The following is a 20,162-nucleotide window of genomic DNA, read 5'->3' on the forward strand; positions in this document are numbered from 1 at the left end:
CAAACTCAATGTACACTGGCTTTTGCCCTAACACCTCCCTAGGACAGTGATGGCGAACCTATGACACGTGTGTCAGAGGTGACACGCGAACTCATTTTTTTGGTTGATTTTTCTTTGTTAAATGGCATTTAAATATATAAAATAGATATCAAAAATATAAGTCTTTGTTTTACTATGGTTGCAAATATCAAAAAATTCCTATATGTGAAACCGCACCAGGGTTAAGTTAGGGTTTTTCAAAATGCTGACACGCCGAGCTCAAAAAGTTCGGCATCACTGCCCTAGGAGCTTCTCTCCTCATTAAATCACAGTGACCGTCATGGCTGTCTAATGCAGCGGTTGCCAACTGGAGGTCTGTGGACCACTGGTGGTCCATGAGGTCTGAAAGGTTGGCGCCTGCTGGTCTAATGGGCACTCACTGGACCTTTTCTTCAACTTGACATTACTGGCTATTCCCTTCCTCTTTGTTTTTGTAAGACTTACTCCAGCTCACTCTTCAGATTTTCTCTCTTCCTTTTTGCAGGTTTTTCATACTTTTTTTTTTTAAAGATTTTGTTTTTTAATTGGGTTTTAGACAGAGAGGAAAGGAGGAAGAGAGAAACATTAATGTGACAGTGGAACATCACTGCGGCCTCCTGCACGCCCCTATACTGGGGATCAAGCCCGAAAACTGGGCATGTGCCCCGACCAGGAATCGAACCAGCAACCTTTCAGTGCACAGGATGACACCCAAGCAACGAAGGCCACACTGGCCAGGGTGGTTTCTCATACTTTTGGTCAGGGGTCAGTAAATTTTTTCTGTAAAGGGCCAGAGAGCAAGTATTTTAGACTTTGCTAGCCATATGGTCTTTGTCCTGACGATTCATTTCTGTACTTTTAGGACAAAAGCAGCCACAAACAATGTATAAAATGAATAAGTGTGGCTGTGTTCCAATAAAACTTTATGACACTGAAATACAATTTTCATATCATTTTTATTGTTGTAAAATTGTTGCTTTTATTTCCTTCCCAACCATTTAAAAATGTACAAAACATTCCTAGCTCACGGGCTGTACATCAACAGGCAGGCAGTGAGTCAGATTCGGCTCAAGGGTCACAGCTGGCAACTCCTGCTTTTGACTATACCCTTAAGAGTTGCAGGATGGCAGGTGAATTGGGTCATAAGTTTAAGAAAAATCTTCATGTGAAGGTTAGGCCTGCACCCTTCCCATATTTATTTGACCACAAACAATCCCAAGCTTAGGCTTTAACTACCACTATGTAAAAATCTTTCCCAAATTACTATCTCCAACTCAGAACTCTTCCACCCTTCCTGACACCCTCAAACTTGTTACCCTGCTCCCCTCCCATTATCGTCTGGTTCAAGGAATGGAGTCATTATCCAACCAGCTGCTCAAGTCAGAAACCTGGAAGGTGTCCATTATCTAATCACCATTATATTCTACTGAACCAAAGCATCTTTCTATCACCACTGCTCCTAAACAGGTTCAAATCCTCATTACCTCTCATCTGGGCCACCTACCTGAGCCACATGTCTTATAATACCTCACATTCATTCACTCCCTAGAGAAAGCCAGTTCCATCCCTGAAGAAATAGCTCCTACCACAGTGTTAGAACACACAGGTGTCTCTTCAAGGTGTGGATACTGCAAGTAATTCAGTTTGTAAATTACTTACTTGGGGAAAACCCCCACCTCAAATATCAATAAATTAGAGTAAACTCAAGATTATCCCAACCACCAACATGCACTCACTGTAATATGCCTTCTAGAATAGGCTCAAAAAACAGAGTTGTGACCAATGCACTGCAATGGTCCATCACCCCAGGTATACTAATGGAAAGATGCTGTCCTGCAGGTATGTCCCAAGAAGGTAAAGGTTATGAGTTACTGCTCTGGACAACAATATGTAAATTTTTTAAATTTATACTGAGCTGGAAGCTTTTCTGTGTTGCTTTCACTCATCATTGGTACTTTTGGGATAAGAATGGGTCTAAATGAACAAAACATCCAGCAGACATCTACCAAAGAACTGCTAAGTGTTAGGCACCAGAGGAGCCCTTAAATCTTTGAAGACAGTTACTGATCTTCCCCAGGTGGGAAGCCTTCCCTTGGGGGTTAAATATCCCTGGGAGTTTAACTTTCCTAGAGGTGACACAGGTTCAGATTTCTTAACCAATCTGGCCCAGATGCCACACCATCCACAAAGATTTGTCTCTGTTCTTTCCATAGTGTGGTGCCTATTACAGGAACTGAACATCCCTTTCTAGATACCATATTTTACTAATGCATCTAAGGTCAGGTTAGCTTTTATAAACTAATCATTTCATAGATAATACCCATCAAGACAACCATCACCTGAATAGTTTTTTAACAAAGCTAAAATGCTATGTCTAAATCCCTCCATTAAGTAATCTATCTTTTAATATCTAACCTTACCCTTCACCCCTGTTAAATCTACTGCATCAATCCCAGAAACTCAATTCTAAATATCCAAAAACGGGCGATATTAGCTTCTACCTGAAGTGCTTTTTATTACCTGTTACCTGGGTAGGAGGACCAACTCTAGTCCATGCCTTCATATAACTTGCAACAGAAATCCCTGTCCTGTTCTCTTAGAATTTTCACTTAAACAAAAATGATGGAAGAAGAATTTTGAAAAGGTTGAATTCAAAATCATGACCCATATGCTTTCAAAACAAGTATCACTTTTTCTAAACTTTTTTACTTCCTGAAAAAATGTAAGGCTACTACAAAGGCCACTACAAACACCATGACAAGTACTTTTTATTTGTCACCACTGCTCTTCAGTGACTTCAAACAACCAACTTTAATTACTCTACACCCACTTTCACTTTTCAAGTGCTCTGGAGGCTCAGTCAGCAAGGGTGTAAAATCTAAACATAAAAGATTCTAATGACTTAAAAAGGAAAAACAAAACCCAATTTACCTTTGGTTTTTTGTTCCGTGACCTGCAAAATAAATGAAGAGATATAAGTCAATGAGATTTGCTTTCTAATTTGATATTATAAGACAACTTTAATTCCAGTAACTCAAGTAATTCCAGCTACCAGATACACAGACATAGTTAAAAATCCAGAAAAAGACGCTGCGAGTCAGTTCAGACATCCTTCTAAAAACAGTGGCCATCATAACTTACATGGCATCATTATGAAGGACACTAAAAGTTAGAACAAAAAGCATTCCACTCTCATTAAGTGATGAAGTCCTTGAACCAGGAATGCCGTTTGCCATTTTGATTTTTAATGACTCGAGAAAAGCACATGGATGTGGTCCAGAAACTACATTCGCCAGAGGGATAAAAAGACTCCCCTGTGAGTATGGACTCACACACTTGATCTCAAATCTAGAAAGCAAAAGTTCCGAGGCCATCACCAAAGGCATCAGAGGTCATGCATGGTAGGAGAACAGGATTCAGAATCAAGCTGTGCTACTTCCTGGCTGTTCGATCTGAGTTTTCTATTTATCTGGTGACTGGAGAAAATAACAGCATCTGCTTGCAAAAGGTTGTTGTAAAGATTAAACAGATATGCTATGCCAACGTTCAATAAATGTTGGCTATTTTTATCAAAGTTTATGTAAATCAGTATGAAATACAGCAAGAGTGAAATATGTAAATTTTGAACAAATAAAGATTCCTTTGTTAAAAGTATTTTTTTATACAGTCACTGATATATCTTTGAAAGTGATTAACCTAAAAGGTTGGACAGGCTGAATATAATGATGGGCTATTAGAGAGTTTGGAAATTATGATTGGGAGGCATATGAAAAACTGTTTCTGCTAATAAGAGAGGAAAATAAAGAAGGGTGCCTAATTATACATGCCCTATAATACTAAAACAAAACCACAAAAGGGCATGCATAAAAAAACATCCAAAAGAAAATACTCAAAAAAGTGCTCCAGAATTCCAATTGTGTTTATCTTACATTATTGAGATCATAGGTAATTTTGAACCCTTTTCCCAAGAGTCAATCTTTCAAAGCATTTTTATATTGTGTCTCTGACTTTCACAATAAAAATATTCATATAGAAAAGAAGAGATTTGATTATTTGTGACTAGTAATCATACTAAATTACTGCCATAGGTGTTCATAAAAACATGCTCATCTTTGGAGGGATATGTCCTGTAGCGAACCAGCCCATTTCACAATAAATTCCAGCACACCAGTGTCAGACATTGAATCTGAATTAAACAATCTTCTTTTGTGACCTCCTGGAGTGTTTTTTACATTCTTGCATTAAAAGACAAGCTAATTCTACGGTACTGAATTTCTGGTAGACAGTGTTTCCCAGTACTAATTGTTAGAGAGCTTAATTCAACTGTATGCTTTTTGTAAAACCCCATTTATCCAAGAATGAACAGATTTGTATCCACATACCAATTCCTTACAGCAATTTAAGGTTTATACTGTTGTAAATATTTCTTAGAATGCCATTATGAAGATCAGTTATACAGACAATGTCTTCCCCAAGTGTAAGTGACAAACCCAAATAATGTCGATGTGTCTTATGATGTGGGTTCTGTTAAAAGAGATGTCCCCCAGATGGTGAAAAGCTGGATGATCAAAGCATGTGTTCTGCCAACACTGAACAATGATCCTTTAGCAGCATCAGCCTAACGAATGTTAATGGAATCCTTCTTTGACACCTCTCTCATGAATGGAAATCTAACAGTTTACTCAGTGATAGCTCTAGAAAGAACAAACTGCCACAAACATTGAACACAATGGGAAACGGTCATGTTTAATTTCTGTGTCAAAATAATTTAATTTAGGTTTAAAAGTCAATTCTTCAAGAAAATTATGTTGCCAGCACTCATTCCTGACTATTCATTTATCAAATATTTTTCTGAGTGACTCTTATGCATCAGGCACTCACTATCCTAGTTACTGGAAATGTAAATATGAATAAAATCTTGAGAAACTTATAGTCTAATGGGGAAGACAAAAGCAAAGAAGTGATTATAAAGCAATGGGCTAGGCAGCAAAATAGATGTGGAAGTGCTAAAAAAGAACCATAAATGTTTGCTGATTGACTGGCTGAAGGACTACATAATAGAACCTCTGGCACGTTCTACACAATTCTTTGCATCACAGCACATTTTATGCCTCCCAGCTGAGGTGTCATCTCTATAATAAAGTTGAAAATTACTAAGACAATCACATGGTAAGCTTTTTGTTCTCTCCTTAAAACTGCTAAATCACAATTTCATTCTGAAATTTCACAATAGTTCAGTATGATAAAATAATATCAAAGGCCATGTGTTGGCCTAGATCCCATGTCAGCCAATCTAGAACATTTTTTGAACAAAATGACTGAATTTTTATTGTTCTGAACTAACCATTAGAAATTTTACTTATGGTGATTTTCCCAAAACTTAACCAATTTTTGATGCAGATGCAACACACAGAGATAGACCATCCAGCTGAATGAACTACATTCTCTGCATAAATAATCCCAATTCACTCTTTAAATTTTTATTTATTTATTTTAAATATATTTTATTGATTTTTTACAGAGAGGAAGGGAGAGAGAGAGAGAGAGAGTTAGAAACATCGATGAGAGAGAAACATTGATCAGCTGCCTCCTGCACATCTACTGGGGATATGCCCGCAACCCAGGTACATGCCCTTGACCGGAATCGAACCTGGGACCTTTCAGTCCGCAGGCCGACGCTCTATCCACTGAGCCAAACCGGTTTCGGCAATTTTTTTTAAAATTTACTGATTTGATAGGTAGATAGAGAGACGGGGGGGGGGGGGGGGGAGAAGAGAAACACTGCTTTGCCTTTCCCCTTATTTATGCATTCACTGCTTGATCTTGTATGTGCCTTGACCAGGGGACTGAACCTGTAACCTTGGTGTATTGGGACAGTGCTCTAGCCAATGAGCAACCGGGCAAGGGCCCCAATTCACTCTTGAATAAATCCAAACCATCTTTAATTCTGATCATTTTTCCATTAGTAGAATCCACAATGAAAGTTTACAGATGCATTCTGTATTAATTGTTTCTAGATATTGACATTTTCAAGTTAAGAGAACACTATTGTCTACAGAAGGACGAGAATGAACTGCACATATCCTAGTCAGCTGCTCTAGTTGGCATCTTCTTGTTCACAGCCTTTGGTCAAGTTCCCTAACGTCCAGCCTATTAACTATCCATTCCACAGCTGCAAAATACGATTTTTATACCAGGTTAGTAAATGAAATGCGAATGCCCTAAAGGAAAGGAAGCCTTCATTGAGGTTCACTCTCCCATCACGCCAGTTGGAGGGTCAGCATGTGTGGGGCATGGGGGCAATGCCCTTAACACTGTATGGCTGGTGGGTGGAACTGCTTATTTGCAACCTCGATGTTGTGGAATGTGGCTGCATATTCAAAAGAAAGTATTTAAAAAGCATCCGGGTCATTATCTAACAATTTTAGTCAAATTCTTTACTATCAATTTAGACAATTCTAACAAGCTTAGGTTAGAAGGAACACATTAGAAGCAGGTACCCTAATAGGAGGAAGATGAGATGGTAAGCACAGCACTATAAATAGAAACAGAAACAATTAAAAGCAGACAAAATCTTAAAGAGCATAGCAATCTATTACGGCACCAAACAATAAGCAATATTCCTTTTAATGAAGAAAAAAAAAATACGTTTCATAGGTTTAATATGGCAAGATCATAGGCATTCCAATTCAGAAAATATTTCCAATATTGTTTTTACTGCTGGCATTCATAAGTGAACTAATTTCAATAATTCAGAAAACTGAATTATGGGAAATGCTATATCCAACAATGCTGGGAAAACTTGCAGTGTCCCTTTTACCTTATACAGCATTGGCTGTGTTTGCCTTGAGTTTGTTCTAAATATACAGCTCCCTCTGAACCTTTTAACAGTTTTCACCTCCCTAAACTTATCTTCAATAACCTGGGACCACAGCAGGGACCCTTAAACCTGCCTTTCACGGGGAGCCCCTGCTTCCCAAGTGCTTCAGATAGTAGTAACAAGAACAGGAGGAAAAATCAATTTTGCCTCCAAAAGAGAATAGAAGAAAGCAACCCTGCCAAGCCAAAGCCCACATCAGGTGATGCTTAAAGGAGTGGCAAGGTGAGGGAAATGAGCTCAGACAACGTCCAGGGCAGGGGGCCATGCTCAGCCACAAAGGGAGCCGGGCAAGGGGCTCAAACCATCTCTACTCCAACAGCCCCAGGAGACAAACACTTCAACTAAGACTTTTCAGTTGACAGCTGTCTGCCCTTTTTTTCTTTTAGCATCTCCTTTCAAATCTCCCTAAGCAAATCCCTCAAAGCTATGCAATGCTCTCTTCCCCAAAACACTAAGCAGGCCCATTAGATCCTCTGGGAGGGAGGTTTCTTTATGCGATTATCAAAAGGCAGGCTCATATAAATGACAATGCTGGAGGTGGCCAGAAGAAGAGCAAACTGCAGTAACTTTGAAGTTATTCTACGGTATAAGCTTGCTTAAGAAAATAGAGATTGATTATGACAAAAATAAGGAAATATGAGAAGAATTTAAGTGTTAGTAAATGTCTTGCCTTTCTCAATATAGTAAACCCTTGATTTTGTGGAACTTGATTTAATGAACAAAACTTCCAGTCCACAGGTGAAAATCAACACCTCTTAGTTACAAAATGTTTTTAACCAAGATTTGCTTATAATTAATAGGTGATTTGTTGTTATTAATTCACTGTTATTTTTAACAAATTGTAGTGAACAGGTCATATGTTGGAAAAAAATACCAGTAATTTTGCTGACATAAATATTACATATCTATAACTATCGTCTACATCAGTGATAGCAAACCTCTTGAGCTCGGCGTGTCAGCATTTTGAAAAATCCTAACTTAACTCTGGTGCCGTGTCACATATAGAAATTTTTTGATATTTGCAACCATAGTAAAACAAAGATTTATATTTTTGATATTTATTTTATATATTTAAATGCCATTTAACAAAGAAAAATCAACCAAAAAAATGAGTTCGCGTGTCACCTCTGACACGTGTGTCATAGGTTCGCCATCACTGGTCTACATACTTAAGTCAATGGTCACGACTTTTAAAAAAAGCCTGGTGAATGATTAGCATGTGATCACACCACATCTTGAGCATGGTAACTGGTTTTATTGTCAACGGGTGTGACTTTCTGCAGCAGTTTTTTTTTAATAGTGTGAATGCCACTTTTATTAAAAAATATGTATGAATCCAGAATATACCAGTTTATTACATAATAAAAATCCAGCATTCAATTCAATAGAGAGAACAATCTAATCTAATAAAAGAGAAACATGCAAATTGACCATACCTCCGCTATACCCACATGCCCACCAGCCAATCAGGAGCAAATATGCAAATTAACCCAACTAAGATGGCGGCGGCGACAGAGCTGGAGCGAGCAGGAGGTTTGGGTTGCCCCCGGCAATGGAGGAAGCCAAGCTTCCCGCCTGCCCACCTGGCCCTGCCGGCCCTGAACTCTGCTCAAGGCTACAAAGTTTCAATTATAGAAGATAAATAAATCCCAGATACCTGCTTCCAGCTTGCGACCGTGGCCAGCCTGAAAATAACCCTCAGCCCCGCACCCAGGCTGGCCAGGCACCCCAGTAAGGCCCCCCCCACCATGAAGGGGCTGTGGCCAGCCTCAAAAGAAGCCCTCAGCCCCTCACCCAGGCTGGCCAAATACCCATGTGGTGAGGGTCCCCGCTCACTGCCTGGCCAGCCTGCAAACAGCCATCAGCCCCTCACCCAGGCTGGCCAGGCACCGCAGCAGGACCCCCTCCCTGATCTAGGACACTGTTCAGGGCAAACCAGCCAGCCCCCACCCGTGCACCAGGCTTCTATATAATAAAAGGGTAATATGCAAATTGACCCTAACAGCAGAACCACTGGGAATGACTGGTCACTATGACACACACTGACCACCAGGGGGCAGACGCTCAATGCAGGAGATGCCCCCTGGTGGTCAGTGTGCTCCCACAGGGGGAGCTCTGTTCAGCCACAAGCCAGGCTGACGGCTGCCAGCACAGTGGTGGTTGTGGGAGCCTCTCCTGCCTCCTCAGCAGCGCTAAGGATGTCCAACTGCAACTTAGGCCTGCTCCCCGCTGGCAAGTGGACATCCCCCGAGGGCTCCCGGGCTGCCAGAGGGATGTCTGACTGCCAGCTTAGGCCCAATCCCCCCCAGGAAGCGGGCCCAAGCCAGCAGGTGGACATCCCCCGAGGGGTCCCAGACTGTGAGAGGTCACAGGCTGGGCTGAGAGACCCCCCCATCCCCCGCCGTGTGCACAAATTTTTGTGCACTGGGCCTCTAGTGTAATTATAAAAAAAATAACTTTAGGACATAGCTTCACTCTATAAACCAAATCTAGAGGAGGAGGAAGACTGAGTTTGGCATCACAGAGGAGATGTTTTTGGAGCTCATCTGGTCTGTTTCAATTGTCAAATGGCTGTATTGATTAGTCAGATTACATAGCAGCTTATTAAAATGGCCAGAACTTTGAATTAGGCTTTGCAACTTCTTGTTGTGATTATCTCTTTAGGCAGTATCAAAGATTAACTACAAAAGAAAAGATCATGGGCTCTCAAGGGACTGTGTGTCTAGTACCCCTAACTCTCTATACCTCCCTTTGCTGCAGCTTCATTCAAGATGTGTTGTTCAGAGCTGCCTTATTCTAACTTGCTTCCTGGCACAGTTGATTGGTCCAAGCTTAGGCATCTGAGATAAGCTGGCTTCCTCTGTAGCAGTTTAACTTGAGCCTGCTGATGTTCAGACCTGTGCTAGGCCACACCCCAGCCGTGTGCATTTGTTTATTTGTGGTGACTAAAGAATGCATGCATTACTAGACCTATTCAGTAAAAATTTAAAATTACTATAATACATATAGAAAACTTTCCTGTGAAATTAAACTTTTCATGCATACTTAATTTTAATTACACAAATGTGTCTACATAAGTAAAAACATGCAAACTAACTTGTCAAATTTTTAACATACGCATTCAGAAAACCTATTTTATTAAATAATGGACTTTTGACTTTAGTGGACACACCCTGGTCCAAATTAGCCCATTATATTGACGGTTTACTGTATTGTTTACTGCTGTTTTGATAAAATCAGCTGCAGCATTATTTAATAGACTTAACTGAATAAACCCACCTTCTGAGTGGCTTCTTTTTTCTTTTTATCCTCTTTCTTCCTTTTCTTGTCTTCCATTAACTGTTCTTCCCTTTCTTGCTCCTTCTCTCTGTTAAAGTAATATCAGACCAGAAAGTTAAATATCTGCTTGTAGATGGTGTGTAATGCAACAATTCATCTCTGTGACTGAGTAGAACACTGTATTTTACTTAAACTGAGAGAATGCAAAAACCACATTTAGTTATCCCTAATTTTGATTTGTTGCCCCTTTTGCAAAACATGACATTAAGTTTGGCTTCAAAGAAGTCCATTAAAGTGAGTATTTTTGAGATCTTCCTAAAAGCACACACACATACACACACACACACACACACACACGATTAATGTATTTCCACTCATCAAAGAATGTGATGTGAATATATGACAATATCCAATTGGCTTCTTCTGGCAATATTCTTCACAAATAACATAGACTATATTAATTCAATTATGGCACAAAGGTATTTATAATTTAGATGTTTCCCCAAACATTTTCAGAGTGATTAACATAATACTCTATGTCCTATATCTTGTGTTTTTAAGGCTGAGTGTCCTATATATCAGGTACTTTTTATTGGGTGAGTTCACCGTTGCATCTTCCTGGCACACCTGAATCAGGACAATCAGGTTTTGCTCTCCTCAATTAAAATAAAAATTATACATAATAATAAACATCCTAGTTAAAGAAATGTGATGAATCTTAAGAAACTAAGATAATGTAATTTATACCTCATATTTGAAAAGTAACTTTAAAATTTAATATTCTAATATATTACAGAATATAACCCAACATGTATTCTAATATAATATTTTATATATATACTAGAGGCTCAGTGCATGAAATGCATGCACGGGGGGTGGGGGTGGGGGTCCTTCAGCCCGGCCTGCATCCTCTTGCAATCCGGGACTGCTGGCTCCTAACTGTCTCTGCCTGCCAGCCTGATCTCCTCTAACCACCCTCCCCTGCTGGCCTGATCACCCCTAACTGTTTTCCCCTGCTGGCCTGATCACCTCTAACTGCTCCCCTGCTGGCATGATAGCCCCTAACCGCCTCTGCCTCAGTCCCTGCCACCATGGCTTTGTCTAAAAGGAGGACCGGGTGACTGGAAGATGTCTGGTTCACCCAGTCTAATTAGCATACTACCCTATTATTAGTATAGATATGCCAACTTTCACTGTTATGTGTCAACTGGGAAAAATGCAAGCAACCACTGTTGTAACTTCAAAGTTCAAGTCAGGAGACCCCAGATGCTTGTCTATTGAATTTCAGAATTTGAAGGCAAGTTGGAGATATACTGGTAGTTCCCAGGTTCCCAAGTACCAAACAGTACTGGTGATTTTAGGGGATCAACACATCAAATCCATGGTTTCACAGATATTATCTAGGAAAAAGCTAAAAGTCAGATAAATTAAAGAGAAACGTTAAGGTAAAAGTTTGCATATGCGGCAAAAATCACAAAGATGGTTCCTGAAGGACTCAAGTTTGGGGAGTGGGAATCACTTTACCCATACAGAAGGAACTGAGGACCAACCCCAAGTGAGCTCTCATGAATATGTAATTAATGGTGTACTTACATAAATCAAACAACAACAGGAAAAAAATGTTTTACCTACATGTCAAGTTCGGTGGCTCTGCCCACATCCACATTTCTCCTAGTATAACATCTGAGCATAAATATACAAAAGCCTAATGTGCACAATTCACACTCTACAGGTAACCTCCATGAAAACTTTAAAATTACAATCATGAAAGAGATTTTATTGAAATTTCTTAGGTTTAGAGCTGGATTTCTTTGGAGTCAGATTATGTGTACATCAGGCTCAGCGTGGAGCACTTGGTGAAACCCACTTGCAGCCATGCTAAGAAAATGGATTTACGAAAACTGGCACGATGGATGTTGACCACCTAAGGCAGTTTGACCACAGATCCTGTTATATTTGGTTCCTAGAGCCTCTTGTTCCTCTAGATGCAAGTGGAAGAAGATGGGGTTCCTCGTGACTCAGATACTATAACTTGGTTTTCGTATTTTAAAGTGCAACTGATTACTGAGAAAGAGCAAACACAGCATGAATATCTCCTACTTAAATAAACGATGCTTTAAAAAGTATTAAGTTGCAATTTTCTAAATCTACTCTAAACTTGAAAGTCCATTTATAAAATGCAATGTAAAAGAAGCGGTAAGTCTTTAATGAGACACATTCTTAAAATACAACTAACCTTTTCAAGTATTTTTTCCTATAAACAGGTAATTTAGGGAAAGGAATTGAAATTCATGTTCACATGTGCCGGGAGCCGGTCCATCCTTGCTGTTTCAAGGGACCTGGCATATATGGCATACGGTTCTTAATATGTTTGCTCACCTTCTTAGCGCTGTGTGTTTTAACCAAGGTCACCTCTCCGAGAAAGGTTGTTTCCCCAGGTAGGAATTTTTCCCTGAAGTCAGGGAGGGGATGCCTCTCCTAGAAAGGTTGTTTCCCCAGGTAGGAATTTTTCCCTGAAGTCAGGGAGGGGATGAAACTCCTTAACTAAGTGCCAGGCGGGTAGTTAATCACTACAAACAATCATGCTTAAGCTACATAATCTTTTCTCCCTGGAATGGAGATAAGAAATGCCCTAACCTTTCTAATAGAGATTGATAGGATTGAATCAACTGGTATAAATACAGTTGTAACAAGACAGAAACACACAGAACTTAGAACAGAATCAACAACACAGAACTCATGAGACAGAACTTCAGACACAGAACTGAGAACACAGGGCTTGGAAGACAGGACCAAGAGAGACAGAGCCTAGGCACAGAACCTACACAGAACGTTCTCTAGAGACAGAAGAACTTCGCTGGAGAGAGCATGCCGGAGGATCCTGGAGAGGGACTGGCCTCAGAGCCTAGAGACAGAGCCTAGCGGGAGAACATGGCAAGGGATCCTGGACTGAACCTGACTACAGAGATTGGCAAGAGAACCTGACTAGAACATGGCGACCAAACCTGGCTGGAGAAGTCCCTGTGTCATTCCTTCTTCCCCGACTCCGTCCACACCTATGGGGACCCCTGGACCTGCTGGGGTTGGACCCCGGCACACATGCAAGCAGATTTACTTCCAAAACAAATATTTTACAAAGCTTCCCAGGAGACAGGCTGTGCTTTCACTCTGATCTTTTACTGTGTATACTGGTAGAATTGAGTCTTCTCTTTAAATTTCACTTCCTTCGGAAGAATTTATTTTCTAAAACCAAACCTGAATTAAAAACCTGCCATTCACTTAATAAAGGATCACATAGTGTGGGGTTCACTTTTTTCTGAGTTGTACTCTATTTAAGCTGCACATTAGCATTGTTTGGGGAGCTTTAAAATATCCCACTGCTGAGGCAGAGCCCAAGCAGAGTGAAGAAGGCATCCATGCAGGGAAGGCATCTAGGTGGTGGTGATGCAGGATTGGTTACACAAAGGGTGTCTGATCAATAAATAAATATAATTGAAGGTATAGAGGGAATTAATGGTGAAGAGCAAAAAAATAAAATCTTCTCTGTAAAAAAAATGAAATAAGAAAAATTAAATAAATATATTAAGGATAGTGAAAGTTACGTTTCTCACCATTGCAAAAGGAGTTACCAAAATGAAAAGAGAGAATGCACCCTGTGGAGTTGGGTCAGAATTAATTACTGGCATGAACTCCTGTTTATTTTTTTAATATACTCTGAGCTACCTGCATGTTAATAATCACTTAGTAGCTGCCTCAGTAATCAGATCGACTGTCATTGTAGCATAGTGCTTGGGTTCAAGTAACCCTTATTTTACTTAATAATGGCCCCATAACACAGGTTAGTGATGTGAGCTAAAGAGAAGCCGTAAAGTACATGAGTTAAGTGAAAAAGTGTATCTAGGAAAAGACATAGAATTTATAGGGTTTGGCACTCTCCACGGTTTCAGGAATTTTGGAACATATCCTTTGTGCGTAAGTGGGGAATATATCTGCACGCGCAGCGCGCACACGCACACACACCCTAGCTCTATTACTGAGAGGGCTTGAGGAACAAACATCCAAATACCAATGAACATACCTAGCATCCAGAATATGGCTTCTAAATACCATTATTCACTAAAAAATACAGTTCTCTGGAAAAGAGCTAATCTGGAGGTTAGGGCAAGGAAAGTACAAGATGAGCCTGGACTACTTGCTTGTCAAGAAGAAAATGTTCAAAAAATGATGAGACAGGTCAAATGTAATAGAAAGGCCAGTTGAAGGGGATCGTATAAGCTAAACCTGGGAAATGTATTCAAAAGAAAAGCCTCAAAGCAAATAACTAAATCATTTAACAAACATACACCGAGTTACTACTGCATTTCAGGCACTGACCTAAGCATTGGGGAGGAAACACTGGGTGAGAGAGAGACAGTCCCTGCCCTCAGGAAGCTGACATTATAGACAGGAGACAAAGCAAACAGGCAGTGACAGGAAATCATTACAAATGCCATGAAGAATTAAAACTGAGAAAGGGACCAGAGAGAGACTAAAAGGGAAAGGACGGGGAAGAGGTTGGGATACTTTACATAAGATGTTCACCAACGGCCTCTCTGAGGTGTTTATATCTGAGTAGAGACCTAAATGGAGAAAACTATCTGGGAAATGAGTGTCTGCCCAGGCAGAGGGAATCCTATCTAATAAAAGAGAAACATGGTAATTGGTGTACAACTGCTACCCTTCCCATTGGCTAATCAGGGTGATATGCAAATTAACTGCCAGCCAAGATGGCGGCCGGCAGCCAGGCAGCTTGAAACTAACATGAGGCTTGCTTGCTTCAATGACGGAGGACTCCAATGTTCCCCGCCTGCCTTGCTGGCCTCTGAGCCTGCAGTTTAAGAAACATTGTAACAAATATAGAAGCTAAACAAAACCCCAGAAACCAGCTTTCAGCAAGCTGAGATCTCAGAGCTGGAGTTATACATTGTTTTGATTACAGAACACAAACAAACCAGATACCTTCTTTCAGCAGCCGAGGCCTCAGAGCTGGAGCCAGAGCTAAAGCTGGCCCAGAATTTAAAAAAAAAGAAAACAAGGAGCAGTGGGGAGCTTCAGTTACCCGTCAGCCTGAAAACAGCCCTCAGCCCCTCACCCAGACTGGCCAGGCACCCCAGTGGGGACCCCTACTCTGTAGGGTGTGTGACCAGCTGCAAACAGCCATCATCCCCTCATCCAGGCTGGCCAGGCACCCCAGTGGGGACCCCCACCCTGATCCAGGGCACCCTTCAGGGCAAACCAGCCAGCCCCGACCCATGCACCAGGCCTCTATTCTATATAGTAAAAGGATAATATGCCTCCCAGCACCAGGATCAGCGGAGCCGCGAGGCCTCCAGGCACCGGGATCAGCGTGACAGGGGGCAGCACCCAAACCCCCTGATCGCCCTGTGGCTCTGTGTGTGAGAGGGGGCGGGGCCACAACCTCCCTATCAGCCCTGCTCTGTTCCTGACAGGGTGCGGCGCCCCAACCCCCCCACCACACGGGGCCTGCTCTGTGTGTGACGGAGTGCAGCGCCCCAACAACCGCCCCCCCCCACGGGCCCTGCTCTGTGTGTGATGGGGTAGAGCCAAAACCTCCCCATTGGCCCTGCCCTGAGTGTGACAGTGGCGGTGCCCCAACCCCCTGATCGGCCCTGCTCTGTGTGTGACAGGGGGCAGTGCCCCAACTCCCCTATCGGCCCTACTCTGTGAGTGACAGGGGGGAGCTCCCCAACCCCCTGATGGGCCCTGCTCTGTGCGTGACAGGGAGCGGTGCCCCAACTCCCCTATCAGCCCTGCTCTGTGCGTGACAGGGGGCAGCGCCCCAACCCCCTGATTGGCCCTGCTGTGTGCGTGACAGGGGGTGGCGCCGCAACCTCCCCATCGACCCTGCCTTCAGTGTGACCGGGGGCGGTGCCTCAACCCCCCAATTGGCCCTACCTTGAGCATGACTGAGGGTGGCCTCGCAACCTCCCGAACCGCCCTGCTCTGTGCATGACAGGGGGCGGCGCCCCAACTCCCCAATCGGCCCTGCTCTGAGCCCGACCAGGGGCTGCACCTAGGGATTGGGCCTGCCCTCTGCCACCCGGGAGCAGGCCTAAGCCAGCAGGTCGTTATCTCCCGAGGGGTCCCAGACTGCGAGAGGGCACAGGCCGGGCTGAGGGACCCCCCACCAGTGCACAAATTTTTGTGCACTGGGCCTCTAGAGTAATCTAACAAAAGACAAACATGCAAATTGACCGTACCTTTGCTACACCTCAAGACACGCCCTCCAGCCAATCAGAGTGACTATATGCAAATTAGCCCAACCAAGATGGCGGCCGGCAGCCACGGAGCTGGAGCGAACAGGAGGCTTGGTTGCTCCAGTGATGGAGGAAGCCAAGCTTCCTGGCTGGCTCTGAGCTCCACTGAAGGCAACAAAGTTTCAATAAATAAGCCCCAGATACCTGCTTTCAGCCGGCCATGGCCACGGAGCTGGAGTGAGCAGGAAGCCAAGCTTCCCGCCTGCCCCGGGGCTCTGAGCTCCATTGAAGGCAACAAAGTTTCAATTATAGAAGGTAAATAAATCCCAGAATAAAAGAAAAAAGAAAAAAAGGAGAGGCTGGGAGCTTCCGTTGCCGGGGGGGCTTGGCCAGACTGACAACGGCCCTCAGCCCCTCACCCAGACTGGCCAGGCACCCCAGTGGGGACCCCCAACCCTAAAGGGGGTGTGACCAGCCTGAAAACAGCCATCAGTCCCTCATCCAGGCTGGCCAAACCTCCATGGGGTGAGGGTCCCCACTGCGGGGGGGGGAGGGGTTTGACCAGCCTGCAAATAGCCATCGCCCCTCACCTAGACTGGCCAGGCACCCCAGTGGGGACCCCCACCCTGAAGGGGCTGTGATCAGCCTGCAAACAGCCATCAGCTCCTCACCCAGGCTGGCCAGGCACCCCAGTTGGACCCCCACCCTGATCTGGGACACCCTTCAAGGCAAACCAGCTGGCCCCCACCCATGCACTAGGCTTCTATCCTATCTAATAAAAGAGAAGCATGGTAATTAGCCGTACCTCCGCAAGCCTTCCCATTGGCTAATCAGGGCGATATGCAAATTAACTGCCAGCCAAGATGGCGGCCGGCAGCCAGGCAGCTTGAAGCGAACATGAGGCATGCTTGCTTCAGTGATGATGGAAGCAAACATTCCCTGCCTGCCACTGCCGGCCTCTGAGCTTGCAGTTTGAAACGTTGTTACAAATATAGAAGCTAAACAAACCCCCAGAAACCTGCTTTCAGCCAGCCGGGTTCTCAGAGCTGGAGTTGAAACAGTGTTTCGATTATAGAACCCAAACAAACCAGATACCTGCTTTCAGCAGCCGAGGCCTCAGAGCTGGAGCCAAGCCTCAGAGCTAAAGCTGGCCCAGAATAAAAAAACAAAACAAAAAACAAAACAAAAAAGGAGCGGTTGGGAGCTTCAGTCACCCGCCAGCCTGAAAACAGTCCTCAGCCCCTCACCCAGGCTGGCCAGGCACCGAAGCGGGACCGCCACCCTGATCCAGGACACTCTTCAGGGCAAACCAGCTGGCCCCCACCCGTGCACCAGGCTTCTATCCTATATAGTGAAAGGGTAATATGCCTCCCAGCACCGGGATCAGCGTGACGGGGGCAGTGCCCAAACCCCCTGATCGCCCTGTGGCTCTGTGTGTGAGAGGGGGCGGGGCCACAACCTCCCTATCAGCCCTGCTCTGTTCCTGACAGGGTGCGGCGCCCCAACCCCCCCACCACACGGGGCCTGCTCTGTGTGTGACGGAGTGCAGCGCCCCAACAACCGCCCCCCCCACGGGCCCTGCTCTGTGTGTGATGGGGTAGAGCCAAAACCTCCCCATTGGCCCTGCCCTGAGTGTGACAGTGGCGGTGCCCCAACCCCCTGATCGGCCCTGCTCTGTGTGTGACAGGGGGCAGTGCCCCAACTCCCCTATCGGCCCTACTCTGTGAGTGACAGGGGGGAGCTCCCCAACCCCCTGATGGGCCCTGCTCTGTGCGTGACAGGGAGCGGTGCCCCAACTCCCCTATCGGCCCTGCTCTGTGCGTGACAGGGGGCAGCGCCCCAACCCCCTGATTGGCCCTGCTGTGTGCGTGACAGGGGGTGGCGCCGCAACCTCCCCATCGACCCTGCCTTCAGTGTGACCGGGGGCGGTGCCTCAACCCCCCAATTGGCCCTACCTTGAGCATGACTGAGGGTGGCCTCGCAACCTCCCGAACCGCCCTGCTCTGTGCATGACAGGGGGCGGCGCCCCAACTCCCCAATCGGCCCTGCTCTGAGCCCGACCAGGGGCTGCACCTAGGGATTGGGCCTGCCCTCTGCCACCCGGGAGCAGGCCTAAGCCAGCAGGTCGTTATCTCCCGAGGGGTCCCAGACTGCGAGAGGGCACAGGCCGGGCTGAGGGACCCCCCACCAGTGCACAAATTTTTGTGCACTGGGCCTCTAGAGTAATCTAACAAAAGACAAACATGCAAATTGACCGTACCTTTGCTACACCTCAAGACACGCCCTCCAGCCAATCAGAGTGACTATATGCAAATTAGCCCAACCAAGATGGCGGCCGGCAGCCACGGAGCTGGAGCGAACAGGAGGCTTGGTTGCTCCAGTGATGGAGGAAGCCAAGCTTCCTGGCTGGCTCTGAGCTCCACTGAAGGCAACAAAGTTTCAATAAATAAGCCCCAGATACCTGCTTTCAGCCGGCCATGGCCACGGAGCTGGAGTGAGCAGGAAGCCAAGCTTCCCGCCTGCCCCGGGGCTCTGAGCTCCATTGAAGGCAACAAAGTTTCAATTATAGAAGGTAAATAAATCCCAGAATAAAAGAAAAAAGAAAAAAAGGAGAGGCTGGGAGCTTCCGTTGCCGGGGGGGCTTGGCCAGACTGACAACGGCCCTCAGCCCCTCACCCAGACTGGCCAGGCACCCCAGTGGGGACCCCCAACCCTAAAGGGGGTGTGACCAGCCTGAAAACAGCCATCAGTCCCTCATCCAGGCTGGCCAAACCTCCATGGGGTGAGGGTCCCCACTGCGGGGGGGGGAGGGGTTTGACCAGCCTGCAAATAGCCATCGCCCCTCACCTAGACTGGCCAGGCACCCCAGTGGGGACCCCCACCCTGAAGGGGCTGTGATCAGCCTGCAAACAGCCATCAGCTCCTCACCCAGGCTGGCCAGGCACCCCAGTTGGACCCCCACCCTGATCTGGGACACCCTTCAAGGCAAACCAGCTGGCCCCCACCCATGCACTAGGCTTCTATCCTATCTAATAAAAGAGAAGCATGGTAATTAGCCGTACCTCCGCAAGCCTTCCCATTGGCTAATCAGGGCGATATGCAAATTAACTGCCAGCCAAGATGGCGGCCGGCAGCCAGGCAGCTTGAAGCGAACATGAGGCATGCTTGCTTCAGTGATGATGGAAGCAAACATTCCCTGCCTGCCACTGCCGGCCTCTGAGCTTGCAGTTTGAAACGTTGTTACAAATATAGAAGCTAAACAAACCCCCAGAAACCTGCTTTCAGCCAGCCGGGTTCTCAGAGCTGGAGTTGAAACAGTGTTTCGATTATAGAACCCAAACAAACCAGATACCTGCTTTCAGCAGCCGAGGCCTCAGAGCTGGAGCCAAGCCTCAGAGCTAAAGCTGGCCCAGAATAAAAAAACAAAACAAAAAACAAAACAAAAAAGGAGCGGTTGGGAGCTTCAGTCACCCGCCAGCCTGAAAACAGTCCTCAGCCCCTCACCCAGGCTGGCCAGGCACCGAAGCGGGACCGCCACCCTGATCCAGGACACTCTTCAGGGCAAACCAGCTGGCCCCCACCCGTGCACCAGGCTTCTATCCTATATAGTGAAAGGGTAATATGCCTCCCAGCACCGGGATCAGCGTGACGGGGGCAGTGCCCAAACCCCCTGATCGCCCTGTGGCTCTGTGTGTGAGAGGGGGCGGGGCCACAACCTCCCTATCAGC

The 20,162-nt window shown here is 45.1% G+C and overlaps 1 protein-coding gene across 10 annotated transcripts in view; it reads right to left on the bottom strand.

Moving 5' to 3' along the window:
* TNRC6B (trinucleotide repeat containing adaptor 6B) overlaps positions 1-20,162 on the bottom strand; it is a 244,137-nt gene that overhangs the window by 70,881 nt on the left and 153,094 nt on the right. For 9 of the 10 annotated variants that reach the window (XM_059681456.1, XM_059681462.1, XM_059681458.1 and 6 more), the window contains 2 exons: positions 10,178-10,265; positions 2,950-2,971 (listed from right to left, as the gene is read on the bottom strand). In XM_059681456.1, the coding sequence (XP_059537439.1) occupies positions 2,950-2,971; positions 10,178-10,265 (110 nt within the window). The remainder of the gene's footprint in view (positions 1-2,949; positions 2,972-10,177; positions 10,266-20,162) is intronic. The other variant, XM_059681463.1, reaches the window with a different exon arrangement.

The sequence above is a fragment of the Myotis daubentonii genome, chromosome 2 (genome assembly GCF_963259705.1).
Source record: "Myotis daubentonii chromosome 2, mMyoDau2.1, whole genome shotgun sequence".
Taxonomy (NCBI): Eukaryota; Metazoa; Chordata; class Mammalia; order Chiroptera; family Vespertilionidae; genus Myotis; species Myotis daubentonii.